An 18390-nucleotide genomic window follows, 5' to 3' on the forward strand; every position below is an offset into this window, starting at 1 on the left:
TGACTTTCTGAAAAATGTTGAACTTTTTCATGATATTCTAATAATTGGAGATGGACTGTCATGGTATTTAGAGGAAATTATGGGTTTTATTTCCTAAATAAAAGATGCCTTTAAAAGCGCTTGAAGAATTTCCTCTTGGGGATGAATAAAAAAGATTCTGATCGTGCACTCTTATTTTGAGTGGGCTTTCCTCTCCACAGATGCGACCTCTAACGTGGCCACCTGCTTGTTTCCATGGAGATGGATAACGCCTCCTTAGATTGTAGGAGGCATTATTCATTTCTTCATGTTTGCTTCCAGGTGAAGCTGTGACTGAATGCATGTGGGTGCCTTAGCTTACCCACGGTGCTGTCCAGGATGTGTTGGATCAGGACAGGGTATTTGCAGATTCTCTGGGTCACTAACAGAATACACTCCTGGTATCCATGTCTGCGGAGGGCGGGGCTGCGGCTCACGCGCTGTGGGCAGAGCACAGCACATACACTTATGCACTAGCACCAACAGGGGGCTCCAAAGCACAGCAAAACAGTCAGGAGGCAGAAGAGCAGGCCTGCAGATTTTTGGCTGTTGCCTGTTCTGTCTGTTAGTGATGTGTAACATAAGTGATTTATTTATACATTTATCCATTCATATTTAAATTTTCAATGTACAGTTTAATTTTCACAAATTTTGAGTTCTGATTTATTTTTAAAGTAATGTAATGTAATGTAAATATAAAATAAAAAAGAAGTAAAAAAACAGGAAGTAGTTGTGAGGTCTAGAATGGAATCTCTCTACCATGTCATTAATAGACAAAATTCCATCCAAAATGTAGAGACAATTTATGCTCAAGGACGACATTTAACCAACACATTGAACACAATGAGGTTTTTTTTTCATTCATTTTTATTCATCTAATCATAACTATTACGTATTTTAGACTTTGGCCCTTGTTGGTTGGTTGATTGTGGTTGGTGGGTGACACTTATTGAATTATCTCTACATGTCTGATTTGCTGTCCAATCAGTGAGTAAAATTATAACCTTCACCCAAAGAGTTGAAATATATATGTATAAAGTTGAAATATATATATATATATATATATATACACACACACACACACATATATACGTGTTAACAATTTTTTAAATGAAAGGTGTTCCCTAACCTGTCATATGGACTTTATTTTATGATATATTATATTAAGAGTTGTTGATGTTTTTGGGCAGCTGATGGGAGCAGTAAAGCGTGTAAAGTGTCTTGCTCGGTGACACAGTTAGCAGAGTAAGCCTGATGTGTTTGTTCAGCCGGTGCTTGTGAGGTCATCTGATCTGAATGTGGAGCAAAGGGACCAGAGGGAAGAGGAAGTGGTGTGCTAGTCAGGAGGAAGTGAAACTCTGTCTCATTCACCCTCTCTTCCTCTCACTTAACTGTCCCCCCTCCCCTCCTCTCTCCCAGCCCTCTTCCTCTCTCTGTCTCTCTCTCTCTCAGGCCCTCCCCCCCTCTTTTTCACTCAGCTCCCCTCTCACCCCTGTCTCTCTCTCAGTCCCTCTTCCCCCTCTCTCACCTCTCTCTCTGTCTCTCTCTGTCCCTCCCCCCACTCAGTCCCTCTCACCCTCTCTTTCTCTCTCAGTCTCTATCCCCCTCTTTCACCCCTCTCTCTCTTAGTCCCTCTGCCCATCTCTCTAGTTCTCTCTTTTCTCTTTTACCTCGCTCTCATCCCCCTCTTTCTGCCTCCCCCTCACCTGGATGAAGGCCTGGACCCTCTTGTCTTTACTCAGTGTCTCCTTGTACACTTTGACAGCTTTTAAGTGACGTGTGCAGAACTCAGCGTAGGTTTTCCTCATGTCCTCTGCAGGCTGGCCCGAGAACTGTTACAAGAGAAGATGGTGGTTATTGTTTTGTATTGTAAGTAGAATTGCCAACACTATCAAAAATAATTTGCTAATATATATATTTGCAGGTACTGATACTGAAAAAGACAGGACAAAGATGAACATTTCCTTAGAATGATGTTGAGCTGTATCAGAACAAGTAGAAGAGCACATAGACTAGTCTGCACACATGGACACTATGAACCTACTGCACCACATATCACATCACACACATATAAAACTTTTTTTTTTAAAGGAGGTCTTTTACAATATAATCAGGAATGCCAATGCTCCTAATCTCCGTGGCCTTAGGCCTGCCTGGGAAAGAGACCTAGGTGTTCCTATAGAACAAGTTGAATGTTGATGGTGCAAATCCAACTACTGGCATGATGGCACATGTTATATGAATGTGACAAAGACAACCTCCTTTGGGGCAAAGTAATTAGACTTATTAACAAACAGTTGAATGTTACATGGAACACAAACCCTGGACTTTTCTTACTTGGAATTATTCCCGCAAAACAACTACTATACCAACAAACTCTGGTGTAAAATACCTCTTATAACAGGATGTCGGATGATAACTCAAGAAAGGAAATGTATAAGTGTATGTATAGAGGTGCACATGCGTGCTGTGTGCATGTATAGGGTATGCATGTCAATGTATGTGTGTAGTTATATGTACACAACATATATATGTATATGTGCTCTGTGCATGTCTGTGTGTGCATATATGTCCTATATATTAATTTCACTCTCATTTATTATAAGGTACTATATGTGTGTATGTATGTATATATATATATTTGTGTGTATGTATGTGTGAGTGTACATGTGTATATGCATGCATGCATGTATTTATGTGTGTGTGTGTGTGTGTGTGTGTGTGTATATATATATATATATATATATATATATATATATATATATATATATATATATATATATATTAGTGCTGTCATGCGATAAAAAATTAATTATGATCTGTAATTAATTAATCTAATTAATATCTTTTTAATCTCACCTAAAAATGGCTGAGAAAGCCTTCAATTTGAGGTATTTAAAAGACTGATATAGAACAAAAAAAAAGTGACTTTATAAAGTAATTTATTGTTTAACAAACTTTAACAGATGCAGTCACTTACATTCCACAGTATCATCATTATTATTACTATTACTAATCTGCAGTGTTGGGAAAGTGACTTTTAAAATGTATTCCCCTACAGATTACAGATTACATATCCCAAAATGTAGTTTGTAACTTAATCCTTTTAATTACTTAAAGTGAGTAATGTAATTTGAATACTTTGGATTACTTGATATTGTCATGCTTTTTAAAACTACATACTGCCGCATCCTGCAAATGTTGTTCTTGTTTGTTCTCTTCAAATTGGCTATTGAGCCCAAGTCTCCATGAATAAGAAACTGTTTGCTGTAAAGTAGCAAAGATGAGGAAATCTGAACATAATAACTTTTGTCTACTTAAAGACAATAAAAAGTCCAGTCTTTCCTTAACCATATTAAAAATATTATTGATAGAGAAATGCTTTATATATGAGATCACTGGTTTTAGTCCTGGTTTAGATCTGCTTTAGTCCTACTTTAGTCCTAGTTTAGTCCTGGAATGGGTTAGTCTTGGTTTTAGTCCTGGTGTTAGTTTTGGTTTTGTCCTGGTTTAGTCCTGGTTTAGACCTGGTTTTACTTCTGGTTTTAGGTCTGGTTTAGTCCTGGTTTAGACCTGGTTTTAGTTCTGGTTTTAGTTCTGGTTTAGTCCTGGTTTAGACCTGGTTTAGTCCTGGTTTAGTCCTGGACTGGGTTAGTCCCGGTTTTAGTCTTGGTGTTAGTTCTGGTTTAGAAGCACAAAGGAGGAAGCGCGGTTTACGCAGCGTACGTGAGAATACGTATGCGGCGCACGGGAGGACAGCGGTGTCCGCGCAGTAACTACGGAAGGAAACGTGGTCCGCGTGTTCTCAGGTTAATGATGATGATGAAGGTGTGTGTTTGTGTGTGTTTGTTTGTGTGTCTTTGTTTGTGTGTGTTTGTGTGCGTGTCCCCTCATGTGGCAGGTCACTATAGGACAGTAGTGCAGACATCATGAGCCTATGCAGGTTGTTTTCACCAGTGACATTTAAGTTGTAGGCGATTTTATATTTGTTATTTTCTTTTATATTTCACGTCGGGAGAATAATTTCCAAGACACGGATGTGTTTTTACCTGTGCACTGCTGACTCTGTTATACTGGCTCTTCGACCTCGTCCATTGTGCGACTGACGCTGCCAACGTTAACAAGACGTTTACATCGCTCTTACTGCGCGCATTTTGTGTGGGTTTCCGGCAATGAGTGGAATTACTGAAATAAAAAAATGCATAAATGTGTTTTTTTGTGTGTGTGTGTTGTTGTCCCAACAACACATAAAAACAGATTTTATTTTATTTTACATTTTTTTTGGAATAAAGCAACTCGCATACAGAAACAGTAAAGTTAGAGATTAAAAATGAGATTAACGCGATTAAAAAACATAACGCGCTAAATATGACTTGCAATTAACGCGATAATTTGACACCCCTAATATATATATATATATATATATATATATATATATATATATATATATATATATATATATATATATATACACAGTATATTAGGGCCCGACCGATATAGATTTTGTTGTGGCCAATATGAAACCGATAAAATGGGAGTTGTTGCTGCCGATACCCGATATAATCACCGATATATTTAGTGATGTAAAAATTCACTGTAAATCTTGAATTGTTTAAAAAACTTAGGTTTGGCTCTGGTGGATTTTAAATTGGGTTTATTTAGGCAACATTTATTGTTATTCTGCCTCTTTACATCATATTTGCAGACATTAGGTCGGACTAATGGCATTTTGCATCACATTCTAGACACTAGTGATGGGTGTTCCAGTTCTTTTTAGAGAAATGGCTCTTTTGGCTCAGCTCACTAAAAGCAGCTGGCTCTTTTGGCTCCCAAGCAGCTCTTCAGAAGGTCTAAACCAGGACTGAAAAAGGACTAAATCAAGACTAAAACAGATCTAAACCATGTGTAAAACAGGACTAAACCAAAACTGAACCAGCACTGAGTGTCAGGACTCGGTCTCTATCTCTCTCCGTCTCTTGAGCCCAAGATTATTCCTGGTTTATTTATTTTATGCTGAACTACAGCCAAATATGCAAGTTTTTTCTCTCCTATGCACATGCAGATTTCTGAAAGTTTCGTTTTCAGCCACTGCCACTGTCAAACTACCACGAGTCTGCACGCGGCGTGGAGAGAAAAAAAGTGAGAAAGAGAAAACACGGCTCCCAATAAGGAGCCGGCTCCCGTTGTTCGCTTCAAAGAGCCGGCTCTAAGAGCCATTTTGTTTGCGACCGACCCATCACGACTAGCTAGTAAAGAAACTAGCGCTATTAGCCTTTAGCCGTAAATACGTGCGCGCCGTGGTAATTAATTATATGCACAAATGTCATAATTCACACGTCTATTCACAGTTTATTTACATATCAATGCAGGTCGAGAAACAAATATATGGCCAATATAGTCACTTTACAATAGACCAATAGAAAACAGCCTGTTTATGTGTGAGAGCTACAGCAGCTAATCGCTAAACAATGAGAATGAACCAAAACTAGCTTCAAAGTCGACATATTTCCAACACTCACTGGTCACACAGGCTCCTCCTCACATCACAAGTCTGCACTAATAAATGTCCTTTTAATCCAGACTCAAACCGATTGTCCGTAAAAAGAATATAATCTCAGTGTTGCACATGGATCTATGTCTGCGGCTGTAAACAAACGCCCGTGACTCTGGTGGTGTGTTCAGGGACAGTACGGACACACACACAGACAAATGACTCCGCAGATAAATACTGATGCGGAGCCACATATTTAGACATTTATCTGTAAATTGGATTAAATTAACATATATATATATATATATATATATATATATATATATATATATATATATATATATATATATATATATATATATATATATATATATATATATATATATATCTATATCGGCCAACCGATATATATCGGTCGGGCTCTACAGTATATTATACGATTATAAGATATAAAAAAATATATATTTTATTTCCCTTTTTTCCCTATACTTCTTCATTGATTTTGTTTACCTATCACTATATCTGTATTAATTTATTATTATTATTATTATTATTATTATTATTATTATTATTATTATTATTATTATTATCATGATTATTACTATTTCTGGAGACAGTGGGGGAGGATAATGGGAGGAGGGTTTGGGGGAGGGGAAATTGTCCCATTACATTACTACTAGTTGTTTTTTAAAATATCTGCTTTATGTACTCAAAAAAGGATTGGAATTAACAGTCAGTCATTTTAATTTTGAGGTAGGTTTAATTATCCTCATAGGAAAATCTGTCCTGTACATTTGATCCATCTCTCAATGCCACTGGTGGAAACCGTCAGGAGCAGTGGGAGACCACACTGCAGTGCCCAAGGACCCATCACCAATTTAGCCTGTTATGGTCTGGAGTACCGAGTTGGAGGCTTAGTCTCTCCTGCATGTTTGCGTGAACTTGTCATCATTTGAGATTCGGAAAAATCAAGATCTAGAGCTTTTATGTCCCTCTCTGTAACTCAAAGAGAGAAGGAGCAGTTCCCAGGCGTCCTCTAACTGTGTGTACCAGCTCAAGATGGTGGACAGTTGCTCTCCCAGATATGAGAAGATCTGAGTACAACAATGAAACTATTGAATATTTTCCTTGGATTAGAAAAAGTGTAACAGCTATTGTGTGACTATTTACTGTAGGCAGTGCTCTTAAAGAGTGGGTATTTTGCAAAATCCAATTTTTTCAGCTTCCCACCATGTTATAAAGTTGTTCCCTCATGCCTGAAAATGTTTCATATGTCATCCATATATGTTTGAGTAATTTAGCAATCTCTCTCGGACCCTATTTAGCAGCATGAGCCTGTACGAGGCTCCGCCCACACGTCACCCATTCTCCCCACAGCCATTTTTCAAAAGCAGGATATGAAACAATGCACTGCAATTTGACAAACCAGATGCAATGTGCAGTAGTTTCATTAACGGGATGCACGCTAATTGTGTTGTGATAGCGTTCTGAAGGGGGAGTAACTTAGGGCACGGAGTAAAGAGAGGGGACACACACAGAATTTTCAAAACAATAAAAGTTAATGTAGCCCATCTATATATTTTGGATGAAATGTTAATTTATATAGTATTTATCAATTACAGTATATGCACTGCTAATTTATTAAATTTGAATGTAATTAAAACACACTGTAGCATCGAGAGCAGACAGGAGATGGGTGGTGCTGATAGTTGGGGGTCCAGCAATAAAAGTAGGTCAGACACACCCATCCAGTGTTGTGAGTGTGGCCTGCACTCAGGTGTTGTAGCCCTGCGTGCCTCGAATGTATTGAACCGCTTGGATAAAATAAATGTTGCAAAACAGAACCATTCGCCTGGATTATTTAAGAGTGCAACAGTAACATGGTGACATATGAAACAAATATAAATGTTTTGTGTTAGAGAGGATATTCCACTGACACATCACATATTTAGATCACCATGTTGCCATTTATCGTTTTGAAACTGCTATAATCACCCAAAACAACATATTAACATGTTTTTGGTGCTCTGAGTGTCCCCTCCTTTTGCTCTCCATAATAAATTACTCCCCCTTCAGAGCAATATCACAACACAGTCAGTGTGTATCTCACTAATGAAACTCTTGCACATCACATCAGGTTTGTCAAGTTGTTGTGTACAGTTTTGTATCATGTTTGTGTATATTTATGGAGAATTGTGGTGTGGGAGCGTGAGTGACGTAGGCTTGTGGGCTGAGCCTAGGACAGAATCTTGTAGCTAACCGTGAGGACGGTTTGAATAGTGCCCAGGAGAGATTGCTAAATTACTCAAACATGCATGGATTCCATATAGAACATCTTCAGGCATGTTTTTTGATGAGGAGACGTATAACATGGTGGAAAGCTAAAAAAACAAAAAAAAAGAAGAAAAAGATTTTGCATAATGCTCCCTCTTTAGTAATGTATAGCCCATAGAAGTGTAATACTCCCTCTTTAAAGCCTGACCTGGTCAAGAAGAATGTCCCCCAGTCTGTGGATGGCAAAGTTCCTGGACGAGCCGGGCTCCAGGCTCTCGAGGCGCCGCTGGAGGAGATGGCTGAGGAAGCGTCCGTGGATATGACACAGCTGCTCCAGCTGGGGGAACAGGGTCTCCACGGTGCTCGGGTCTAGGTGGAGCTCGTCTTGTAGACCCTGGCGGTACACTCGCTCCAACACCCTCAGAGTGCGCATGTGGTGCAGCTCGGTCTGAATCAGCTCTAAGGAGGGTGTACAGGCACACAAGATGTGTTATATGTAGGATCACCAAAATATATGCCCAGACATAAATCTGTACTATAGCTATCCATATTTAATATATTGTTACAGTCTTTAAATATACATTTATACTGGAAGCTAAATTAAAGAGGAGTTTTTTTTTTACTTTTACTGGGTACTGTATGTTATTTCACCGAAAACAATGTATTAACATGTTAAATGTAAAATGAAACTTTAAGTTAGGGTAAGAGAATGTAGGTGTCAGTAAGCTGATGACTTGGAAGTGATTCTATGTTTTACATGTAAATACTCTGTTTTCTAGTATATTTCTATTTAAATTGTTGTCTTTGGATGAACTCCTGTGTAAGATAAGATAAGATAAGATAATCCTTTATTGTCTCCCATGGGAGAAATTTGTCTTGGGACAGGGGGTAACATGTTTTATCAAAAAACAGGACAACACAACACAAAGCAGCACATAAACAAACACCATAAAACAAAGTAAATATGAGACCAGTATGACCACGAGTGATGCACCAACACGACCCTTAAATTATCCTTGACAGGCCCTTGCATTCTTCTGTTCTATTAATTATTGCACATTCCCTAAGCCTATGTGCAGTTTTAGTTATAATTATTGCACATTCCCTAAGCCTATGTGCAGTTTTGATTGCACATTCCCTAAGCCTATGTGCAGTTTTAGTTATAATTATTGCACATTTACTTAGCCTATGTGCAGATTTAATTATTGCACATTCCTTAAGCCTATGTGTAGCTTTAATTGCACATTCCCTACACCTATGTGCAGTTTTAGATATAATTATTGCACATTCCCTACACCTATGTGCAGTTTTGATTGCACAATCCCTAAGCCTTTTATAATTATTTTTTGACTGCATTATCTGAGTTAAGCAGTTTAACAGCTAGTGGTACAAAAGAATGTTTGAATCTGTTCAGTTTACAGTTTGGGACCCTGAACCTTCTGCCTGATGGCATCAACTCAAACTGACTGTGAAGAACATGGGTTGGGTCATTGATCACCTTCCTGCTGAGCTTCCTCACAGTCTCCTCAAAAATTTGCTGAAGTGAGCTTGGGGCCACACCCATTATTTGACCTGCTCTTTTAGTCAAGGTAAAAATCTGTGCTGTGTAGGTGTAGTCTTGAGTGGAGTTTGGGTCTGATACATGGTCAGATCCTAATAATCTTGAAAGCTTTTACCACACTCTCTTTTCAGCTGACCAGTCTGTCTACAAGAGGGGTGTCAAACTCATTTTGGTCTGGGGGCCGTGTCCAACCTACTTTGATCCTAAAGGGGCCAGATCAGAAAACTCATGTCATATAAACCCCAAAAATAACAATAAGTATAAAAAGTATAAATAAATCTATTACAGAAATCTTTTTTAATTGATGAACTCTTTCTTTTACAAAATATTATTATGAACAACCTGAAACTTTAAGAAAAATACAATTTCAACACAAAGTTTTAACATTAACTTGTATGCAAATAGAAATAAGTCAATTTTTGTTGTAAAATCCTACACTCGGCTCCACTTTTCTCATGTTGGACATTTTTCTGATGAGGGTGTCACGGTCAACAGTCAAAACGATCGTCCTTTAAGAGCGTTTAGAAAGAGACAAGTCTTCATTTGTGCTGCTCTGGTGGGAGGGGCCACGTACAGAGACGCTAGAGACGCTGCTGTGATAAACACCACAGAAAATTAACAAGATTTTAATAGAAAATATAATTAAATAAAATCAGCCGAGGGCCAGATTAAAGGTCTTGGAGGGCCGAATGTGGCCCCCGGGCCTTATGTTTGACACCTGTGGTCTACAGGGATAGTAGTTTTAGAATAACCTTCATCAGAACTAAAAAAGACCACATAAGCTGCAGAACCCGATTTTCAAACCACAGTAATAATTGGGTGGCTCACCCACTCACAGTCAATCCTAGCACTGCTTATGGTTCTCTCATTTGAATTTGGGATCCATAAAAGACTTTTTTACAATACAAAAACAATTAACTGACTGATTTACAAGAACAAATTCAGGTATTCCATCTTGAGCCCATATTACACTGTTATAATGTTGTTTCCTCATCACAAACAGACCTGGAGCTGTGTTCTGTTTCATTCACACGTGAATGAAGGTTCACAGGGTTTGTATGTTAAATACAAACCCTGCACATTTAGACTGTGTCCTCCTCAAACAGAAAACACTCCAGCTTGTGATGTCATGTGGTTATTCAGGAAGTGCTCCACTGTGTTTCTAAACTCCATACACCTTCACTAGAATCATTTGGACAACTCCAGCCCTAGAATTGCCCATTTTTACAAAACTGAAAAATGTAGCTGTTTACAGCTTCATGACATCGCAAGGTGGAACAGAGCATTCTGTGCTTTAGAGAGTTAGACAGACTCATATTACTCAAATATGGGAATGAAACAAAACACAACTCTGGGTATGTTTTTGAGGAGGCAACAACATTACAACATTGAGTAATTGAGGACCTTTACAGCTTCGTGACAGTTAATTAGACAAACAATGTTTGGTCTTCATCAGTAACACACTGGAACTACTATTTTATTATCTAATTATGCTATAGTAAGGGATGTGTTAGGCTGTTGCCCAGGCGATGGAGCTTACCGTAAATCACGTCTTGTCTCTTGATGACTGCTCGGTGGTGTTTCTGGAGGTAGGTCCTGTCCACAGCCAGGCTCCAGGAGTCTGCTTTAAAGTGTTGGCCCTCCACGTCCGAGTCCTCCAGAGCACTGCTGTACTGGCCATCTGCTGCTGCGTGACAGTTCAGCCATCTTAACAGAATCCACTTAATGGATGGTACAGAACATAAAATACTCATATATATATATATATATATATATATATATATATATATATATATATATATATATACATTGTTTTTAACCTGTGGTTTAACAGAATTATTAGAAAAAAAACTACATAATGAAACTGGTCTGGACAAAAATGATGGTACCCTTAACTTTATATTTTGTTACACAACCTTTTGATGGAAACTCTGCAAACAAATGATTTCTGTAACTGTCAATAACACTTCTGCTTTGATCAACAGGTATTTTAATCCACTTCTCATGAGCAAACTGTTCTAGTTGTCTCAGGTTTGAAGGGTTCCTTCTCCAGACGCATGTTTCAGCTCATTTTACAGCCGTTCAGTAGAACTGAGATCTGGGCTCACAGAAGAACACTACAGAACATTCCAGTGTTTTGTTATTAGCCATTCTTGTATGTTTTTAGCTGTGTGTTTTGGGTCTTTCTGACATTAGTCAACACTTTTCATTCCAAAATACCTTGATAGTTTTGAGATTTTGTTGTACTTTGTACAGATTCAAGACACCCTGTGCCAGATGCAGCAAAACAGCCCCAGAACACAACCAAGTCTCCTTCATGTTTCACAGTAGGGACAGTGTTCTTTTCTTGGTCTACTTCATTTTTGCGTCTGTGAACATAGAGCTGATGTGTCTTGCCAAAGAGCTTCAGTTTTGTATCATCTGTCCAAAGAACATTCTCCCAGAAGTTTTGTGACTTGTCAGTCTGCATTGTGGCAAATTCCAGTTTAACTTTTTTATGATTTGCTCTCAGTAGTGGTGTCCTCACATGAAGTCCACTTTGGCTCAAACAGTGATGGATGGTGTGATCTGACACTGATGTACTTTGCCCTTCAAGTTCACATTTAGTTTCTCTGGAGGTTCTTCTGGGCTCTTTGGTTCCATTCGTATGATCCATCTCTTGTATTTGTCATCAGTTTTCCTCTTGCAGCTGCATCCAGAGAGGTTGGCTTCAGTCCTGTGGACTGTAAACTTCTGAAGAACATGTGTAACTGTAATCACAGGAACATCAAGCTGCTTGGAGATGGTCTTATTGTCTTTATCTTTAACCTGCTTGTCTATGATTTTCTTTCTAGTCTCCTGACACAGTTCTCTTCTTCTCTTTCTCTGCTCCATGTTCAGTGTTGTGTCCATCATGTCTCCAAACAGCACAATGACACATGTCTCCCTTTAAACAAACAGACACCTGTGATGCAGATTAGAGACACACTGAAGTTTAACATGTCCCTATTGTCCAACTGTTTACAATCTTTTCTAGGGGAACCATCATTTTTGTCCAGGCCAGTTTCATTAATTTTTTTTTTTTTTTTTATAATTCTGTTGAGCAGCAATTCAAAAACAGTGTCTGATTTTCATTGGTTATTTTTCAGGAAATTTTTATTTATTATTGGTTTTGTAGATTTTTCTTTCATTACCAGAGGGGTACACCAGCAACAAACCACGACTGTGTGTATATATATATATATATATATATACACACACACACAGACACACACACACACACACACACACACACACACGACCAGTCAAAGGTTTGGACACACTTTTTCATGTATGTTTCTTCGTTGAAATTATTTACACTGTAGATTGTCACTAAAGGAACAAAACAAAAGCTATGAATGACACGTGGAATATTGTAAACAGAAAAATATTTTTTTAAATGGCCAGCTGTGAAATGAAAACCATTTCTGGACACTTCATTAAGAATCCCACTGAGGGAAAGCTAAGGGTTTACAGCACTTTCAACAAAGCAAAAGGTGACTTTGGATATATGAATATAAAATATAAAGCAATATATTTAGTCCATGTTATAGCTTCATATATTTGTTGTCTTCCATATGTATACAAACAACAAACACTGATTACGAGTGGGTCCAAGTGTGTGACAGGTTGTGTATGTTTTTGTTAAAGGGCCTGTGTGTGATTTTTAGCCAGGAGTGAGTTAAATGTAGCCACAGGTCAGGTTGTAAAATACATACTTTATGTCTTTCTGTCTTTTTTCCTTACGTGGCCAAACCTCCTTCTCAAAGCCTGATCTCATCAGATGCTCAGCAGGGCCGGGTCTGATCAGGACTTGGATTGGAGACCACTGGGAAAATCAGGTGCCACAGGGGGGCACCAGTTGCAAAAACAGTTGTTGCATCCTTAGGCAAGACACTTCACCCACATTGCCTTGTATGACAAGCCGAGCCCCAGTGCAATTGTGGCTACAATAGAAGCTTAACACCACCAAGTGTCAAGAGAATGAATAATGCACCAAACTGTAAAGTGACTTTGAGCATCTAGAAAAGCATTGTTTAATTTGTGCTCTGCATTTGACCCATTCTTCAATATCGCTGGGGCCTCTCAGAAGCAGGGGACAGCACGTGGCACACCTGGGGATGGCACACCTCCATGATCTTGACCTATGGTACATGTTTTAGGTTGATGGGGGAAACTGGAGTGTCTGTAGGAAACCCACCCAGACACAGGGAGAACGTGCAAACTCCACACAGACACAGGGAGAACGTGCAAACTCCACCCAGACACAGTGAGAACATACAAACTCCACACAGACACAGGGAGAACGTGCAAACTCCACCCAGACACAGTGAGAACATACAAACTCCACACAGACACAGGGAGAACGTGCAAACTCCACAGGAGAACATGCAAACTCCACACAGACACAGGGAGAACGTGCAAACTCCATCTAGACAAAGTTAGACCATCCAAACACTGCACAGAAAGTCCCAGGTGACCTGGGGATCAAACCTGGAACATTCTTGCTGTGAAGTGTGAGCAGTAGCCACTCAGCCTCCATGCTGCCTAAGGTTCCACACTCATTTCTAAAGCTAAGGTTCATTTTTCCTAGTTTTAGTATTGATTACAATCTGCTTTTCTATACTTTTTTCTATACTTTTGACAAATGTACATCAATTAAGAGCATCCTGTATGTAGCCTCTCCCAGACTATTTGTTCATCCAAGTTACTATGGTACATTGTTGACTTTTGTGTAAACATGTAGAAGCATGGCTGACCTCCATCATCGCTGAGGGACTCCACTGACATGGCTCTGGTCCTGAAGATGAGTGAGTCTGTGGACTGAGACAAGATCCGCCGCAGTCCAAGAGAGGAGTCCTCACTCAGAAATCTACACACACGACACACACTGATGTAAAGTTTAATGTTGTGTCGGTACCATAGACTGTGTTGCACAACATTCTAACAGCCAGTAATATTTGATACAGATGGGGGCCAGGTAAAATGTATTGTAAAATTCAGATTTTTGTTGTAATATAGTGGGTTCTTAGGTCTAATCACATACAAAAATAATCAGATCCAAAATTTGTGACTTTACCTTTTGAATATTTCATGGCAAAGTACAATGTAATCAATAGAAAAATGAAAACAGGATGTTAACATATGGGCACTTCTGGCTCCTTCTGACCCTGGCTCCCATTGATTTATATTGAAATATTGTGACCTCTCTCTGTAATTGCTGCTGTGAGCCTTGTCACTGTGGTCTTAAAATGTCTCTCCACATGATCTTATGTTTTCATTTAGCTATTTTGTCAGTTAAAAAATCTTATTCCTAATATACAGCCTAGCTCCAAATTTGGCTGGAGCCGAAAGCTATGGGTGACTTCTTTATACACTCTATGGTGGGGACGTTATATCAACTTACATCCTTTACCGGAGACTGATCTACTTGCCAAAACTCATAATCTTAACACTCTCCTAAATAAACAAATAAATATTTGTTAGTAAAGCTACCAATGCAGTGGCTGTTGTGTGGCATAACACAACAACTTAACATTGGGACTGAACACAAATGTCCCCATGAAGTGAGTATGTATATAAAATTCAGTCCTGACAATGTGATGCATACCTGCCCATTCGCCCACATGCACACACAGATATTAGTCACATCGCAGAGTTTTGCTCAGCAGATTCTCCTTGTATTTGCATGAAACCTAAGAGACACTGGTCGCATAATGTTTACCCGACAATATTATTGGAGGAGACGCTCTTGGAGAGAGATAAGCCCCGCCCCCGACAGGAGCCTAGGATGGAGCGGCGGAAGCTGTCTGAGGCATACACAGCAGAACTAGGCCTCTCTGGGAGCCTGCGGGCTTCAGGAAGTGCTTTAGTATCATAGAATCACTGTAAACATCAATACATGAAATAAGAATACCAAAGCTTACCTTTAGTCTTCACTGTATCATTCTGCAGTGAGGAGTTTAATATGGCAGGTTTAGCCTATACAGAAAAGCATGAATGAAAGAGGGAGAATTCAAACAGACATTAGACCATCTCAAATGTGGAAAGAGTCAAGAGAGTGAGAGGCTGTCCCAATATTTACCCTGTGCTTGGTTTTGGAGCAGTCTGGGCAGCCGTCCTGACAGTGACTGTGGACAGTGACACCGCACACTAAAAGGAACAACACATCAGTGGTGTTTTTAGAGATGTACAGCACAAAGCTTTTAAATAAACACAAGACTTATGGAGGGGGTCTTTCATTACACTTCTATGGGGTATTAATTAACATACTTAAATCACCATGTTACCTTTCATTGTTCTGAAAATGCTATAGACAGATTAGTTATTTATCAGGAGACATGCGTAGTAGTGCACCAGGTAACGTGGTCTGATAATGCCTCTATATTTGCAGAAAAAAATGTATTAACACGTTTAATACGTTTTCATTTGCACTACTTTTATTGTTGGAAAATGCCTATGTGAAACTGTTTAAACCAACATATATTGCATAACCCAAAGACTAAGTTAGAAGTTGAAATGTATGATTATTCAAACATGCATGAATTAATACAAATACAACTCTGAGTAGCCTCACCCCAGAGGACAGACAGACACTGTGACACTTTTGTACATGTTACCACAGGTAAAGAGAGGCAGGACTCACAGGCACAGTTTAGGGCCTCCTTGGCAGTGATGCGCTTGCTGCAGGCCGAACACATGGTGGTCCCTGAGACAGTCATGGAGGTGAAGAGGTGTGTACTGCCTCCCCGTACCCTCCTCTCCCGAGACTCCTTTTCCGACCGGGTCAACTCTCTTTCCTTATGCTGCCACGAGACAGAGAATCGTTCATAATAAGTTCGTTAATTGTGATATTAACACACGCTATTTGCAATTTACTACAATTTCAAACTCAGTTTCAATTCTAATGAACAGACTATAATTATAATCATAATCATAATCATAATCATAACTATTTCTTTAGACAATAGAATGTGAGTTTCAACATTAAATGGCAGGTTTTTTTTATTCCCATGTGTCCTTATATGTGTGTAATCCCTCAGTGGTCCAGGTAGGTTCCACAGTGGTCCATACTGGATTCACCAAGTTCATTTGAAAACAAACTGGCAGGTCAGTGACTAGAAAATTTACATGACGCTACTTAAAGGACATTTCTCATAAGATCACAACAAGTTCTTCCTCTGAAAATATAAAAAATAACACGAATGCCAAACCAGATCAGACCAGAATGTTTTAAAGAGGGAGCATTTGACTTCTATGGGGTATTAACTGTAACACATAACATATTTAGATCACCATTGTACCCTTTATTGTTCACAGATAACAACATATTAACACCTTTTATAAGTTTCAGTTTCAGTCCACGTGCATCCTGCTAATGAAACTACTGCGCATTGCATCAGGTTTGTCAAGTTGTAGTGTATTGTTTTGTACCATGCTTTTGTATATTTATGGAAGACTGTAGTGCGGGTGCATGGGTGACCTAGACTGACGTTTGCATGCATGGATGATATCTAAAACCTCTTCAAGCATGTTTTTGGAACAACGTTATAACATGGTAGAAATCTCCAAAAAATTATTTTGAATAATACCTGCTCTTTAATCAAAATCAGGAGTAAACTACATCTGAAATGGACTTTGTTTTAAAATACAATTAAATCCAAAATCAGGCCAAGTGTAAAGCAGGACTAAACAAGACAAAGTGTATGAAGACCTACCCACCAGAGAAAAGCCACAGTGGTTTGAGAAGCACCCATACATACGGCAGCACAATGGGGCATATGAGGAAGTGACTACACAGAGTCTGTAGGAACTTCACTGCGCAATCTCCCCAGTGTCTTTGTGACTGTATTTATCCGAGAGATCCAAATATCACACACTGCCATTTCTATGGTAACAGTTGAGTCAGATGTTCAGTGAGCAAACTGCCAACAAGCCAACACAGAACATGACAGCCGCCCACAGAGCCAGTCCCACTTCTGCAACAGCTCCAACTGTGCACTAGTATAATACTGCTAATACAGGGCCCATCTCAGCTGATCCAGGGGCCAATCCAGGAGCCAATCCAGGCATCCAGGGGCTGTGGGACAGTGTGCACTCCACAGACACCTCTGGACACAAAATGATCTCTGATATCGTGGTACTTTTTGCAGTCCATTAGAGATGTACTAAAATATGCCTGTAAATGTCTTGGTTGAGGTTTGAGTAAAAAAGTGGACTGCAAACTGAACACAAAAGTTGGGAAATATCACTAAGACACTTTTCCTAATTTTCTCAAAGACTATAAATCTGATATTTAAATTTAAATCCTTAAAACAACTATTGCAACGGTATACAACAGTATATGAGTACTTTACTCCCCTTCCTTCCTCACACTGTCATGTCACTTACTTGCAGACTCATGTCGCTGAGCTTGTCCTGCTGGGGTTTTGTCACACAGCTGTCTTTAGACATGGAGATATTCCCGAGACAGAAAAGGCTCAGTGAAGCAGACTCCAGCAGAAGCTCAGTGTGCACATTGGAGCATACTGGAGCGCCTCTTGTGCTGGTGCAGCCGTGTTCCTGTGAGTGTGAGTAATGCCGCCCCCGGACGTTCAGGCAGGCGGAGCTCATGCGTGGTACAGGCTCAGCTGAAGACACGCTGCTCTGGCTCTGTGGGACTGAAGCAGGGCAGCACAAGTTCACTGTGTTTATGATATTGGTGAGGTCATATGGGCAGTATCTATTAGAGGAACTGTATGTTGCCTGTGCTCTTACAGTAAAAAAACAAACAAAAAAAGGAAACACAATCACAACTGAACCTGTATCACACACAGCCAAGTTTGTCTCATTCGCAGTATATGGACAGGCCATGCCTCATGTGACGCTAAGAACCTCCAGAATTCCCTCCCTGAGCTGTAGAAGCTGCACTAGCACTGACTCATGACTGGCTACAGGTGCTGGGGTTTAGGTAGTGACCCATTCAGATCAGAGAGAGAGTCTTTGTAGGATTAAACCAAATGGATTTCAGCATTGAAACTGGCAACCC

At 39.4% G+C, this 18390-nt stretch overlaps 1 protein-coding gene across 5 annotated transcripts in view; it reads right to left on the minus strand.

The window, feature by feature from the left end:
* Window positions 1–18025, minus strand: part of arhgef1a (Rho guanine nucleotide exchange factor (GEF) 1a) — a 33417-nt gene extending 15392 nt beyond the window's left edge. The window contains exons 1-10 of one of the 5 annotated variants that reach the window (XM_055157141.1): window positions 17754–18025; window positions 16009–16168; window positions 15448–15515; window positions 15290–15344; window positions 15088–15217; window positions 14123–14253; window positions 10885–11028; window positions 7992–8242; window positions 1725–1850; window positions 341–458 (exon numbers count right to left, since the gene is read on the minus strand). In XM_055157141.1, coding sequence (XP_055013116.1) covers window positions 341–458; window positions 1725–1850; window positions 7992–8242; window positions 10885–11028; window positions 14123–14253; window positions 15088–15217; window positions 15290–15344; window positions 15448–15515; window positions 16009–16168; window positions 17754–17975 — 1405 coding nt within the window. In that variant the 5' untranslated portion in view covers window positions 17976–18025. Of the gene's footprint in view, window positions 1–340; window positions 459–1724; window positions 1851–7991; window positions 8243–10884; window positions 11032–14122; window positions 14254–15087; window positions 15218–15289; window positions 15345–15447; window positions 15516–16008; window positions 16169–17084; window positions 17136–17753 lie in introns of those variants that run through there. The other 4 variants (XM_055157140.1, XM_020933324.2, XM_020933323.2 and 1 more) reach the window with 4 other exon arrangements.
* Between the last annotated feature and the right edge of the window lie 365 nt (window positions 18026–18390).

The sequence above is a fragment of the Boleophthalmus pectinirostris genome, unplaced genomic scaffold (genome assembly GCF_026225935.1).
Source record: "Boleophthalmus pectinirostris isolate CB_2022bp ecotype Guang Dong unplaced genomic scaffold, ASM2622593v1 HiC_scaffold_21, whole genome shotgun sequence".
In the NCBI taxonomy this organism is placed as follows: Eukaryota; Metazoa; Chordata; class Actinopteri; order Gobiiformes; family Gobiidae; genus Boleophthalmus; species Boleophthalmus pectinirostris.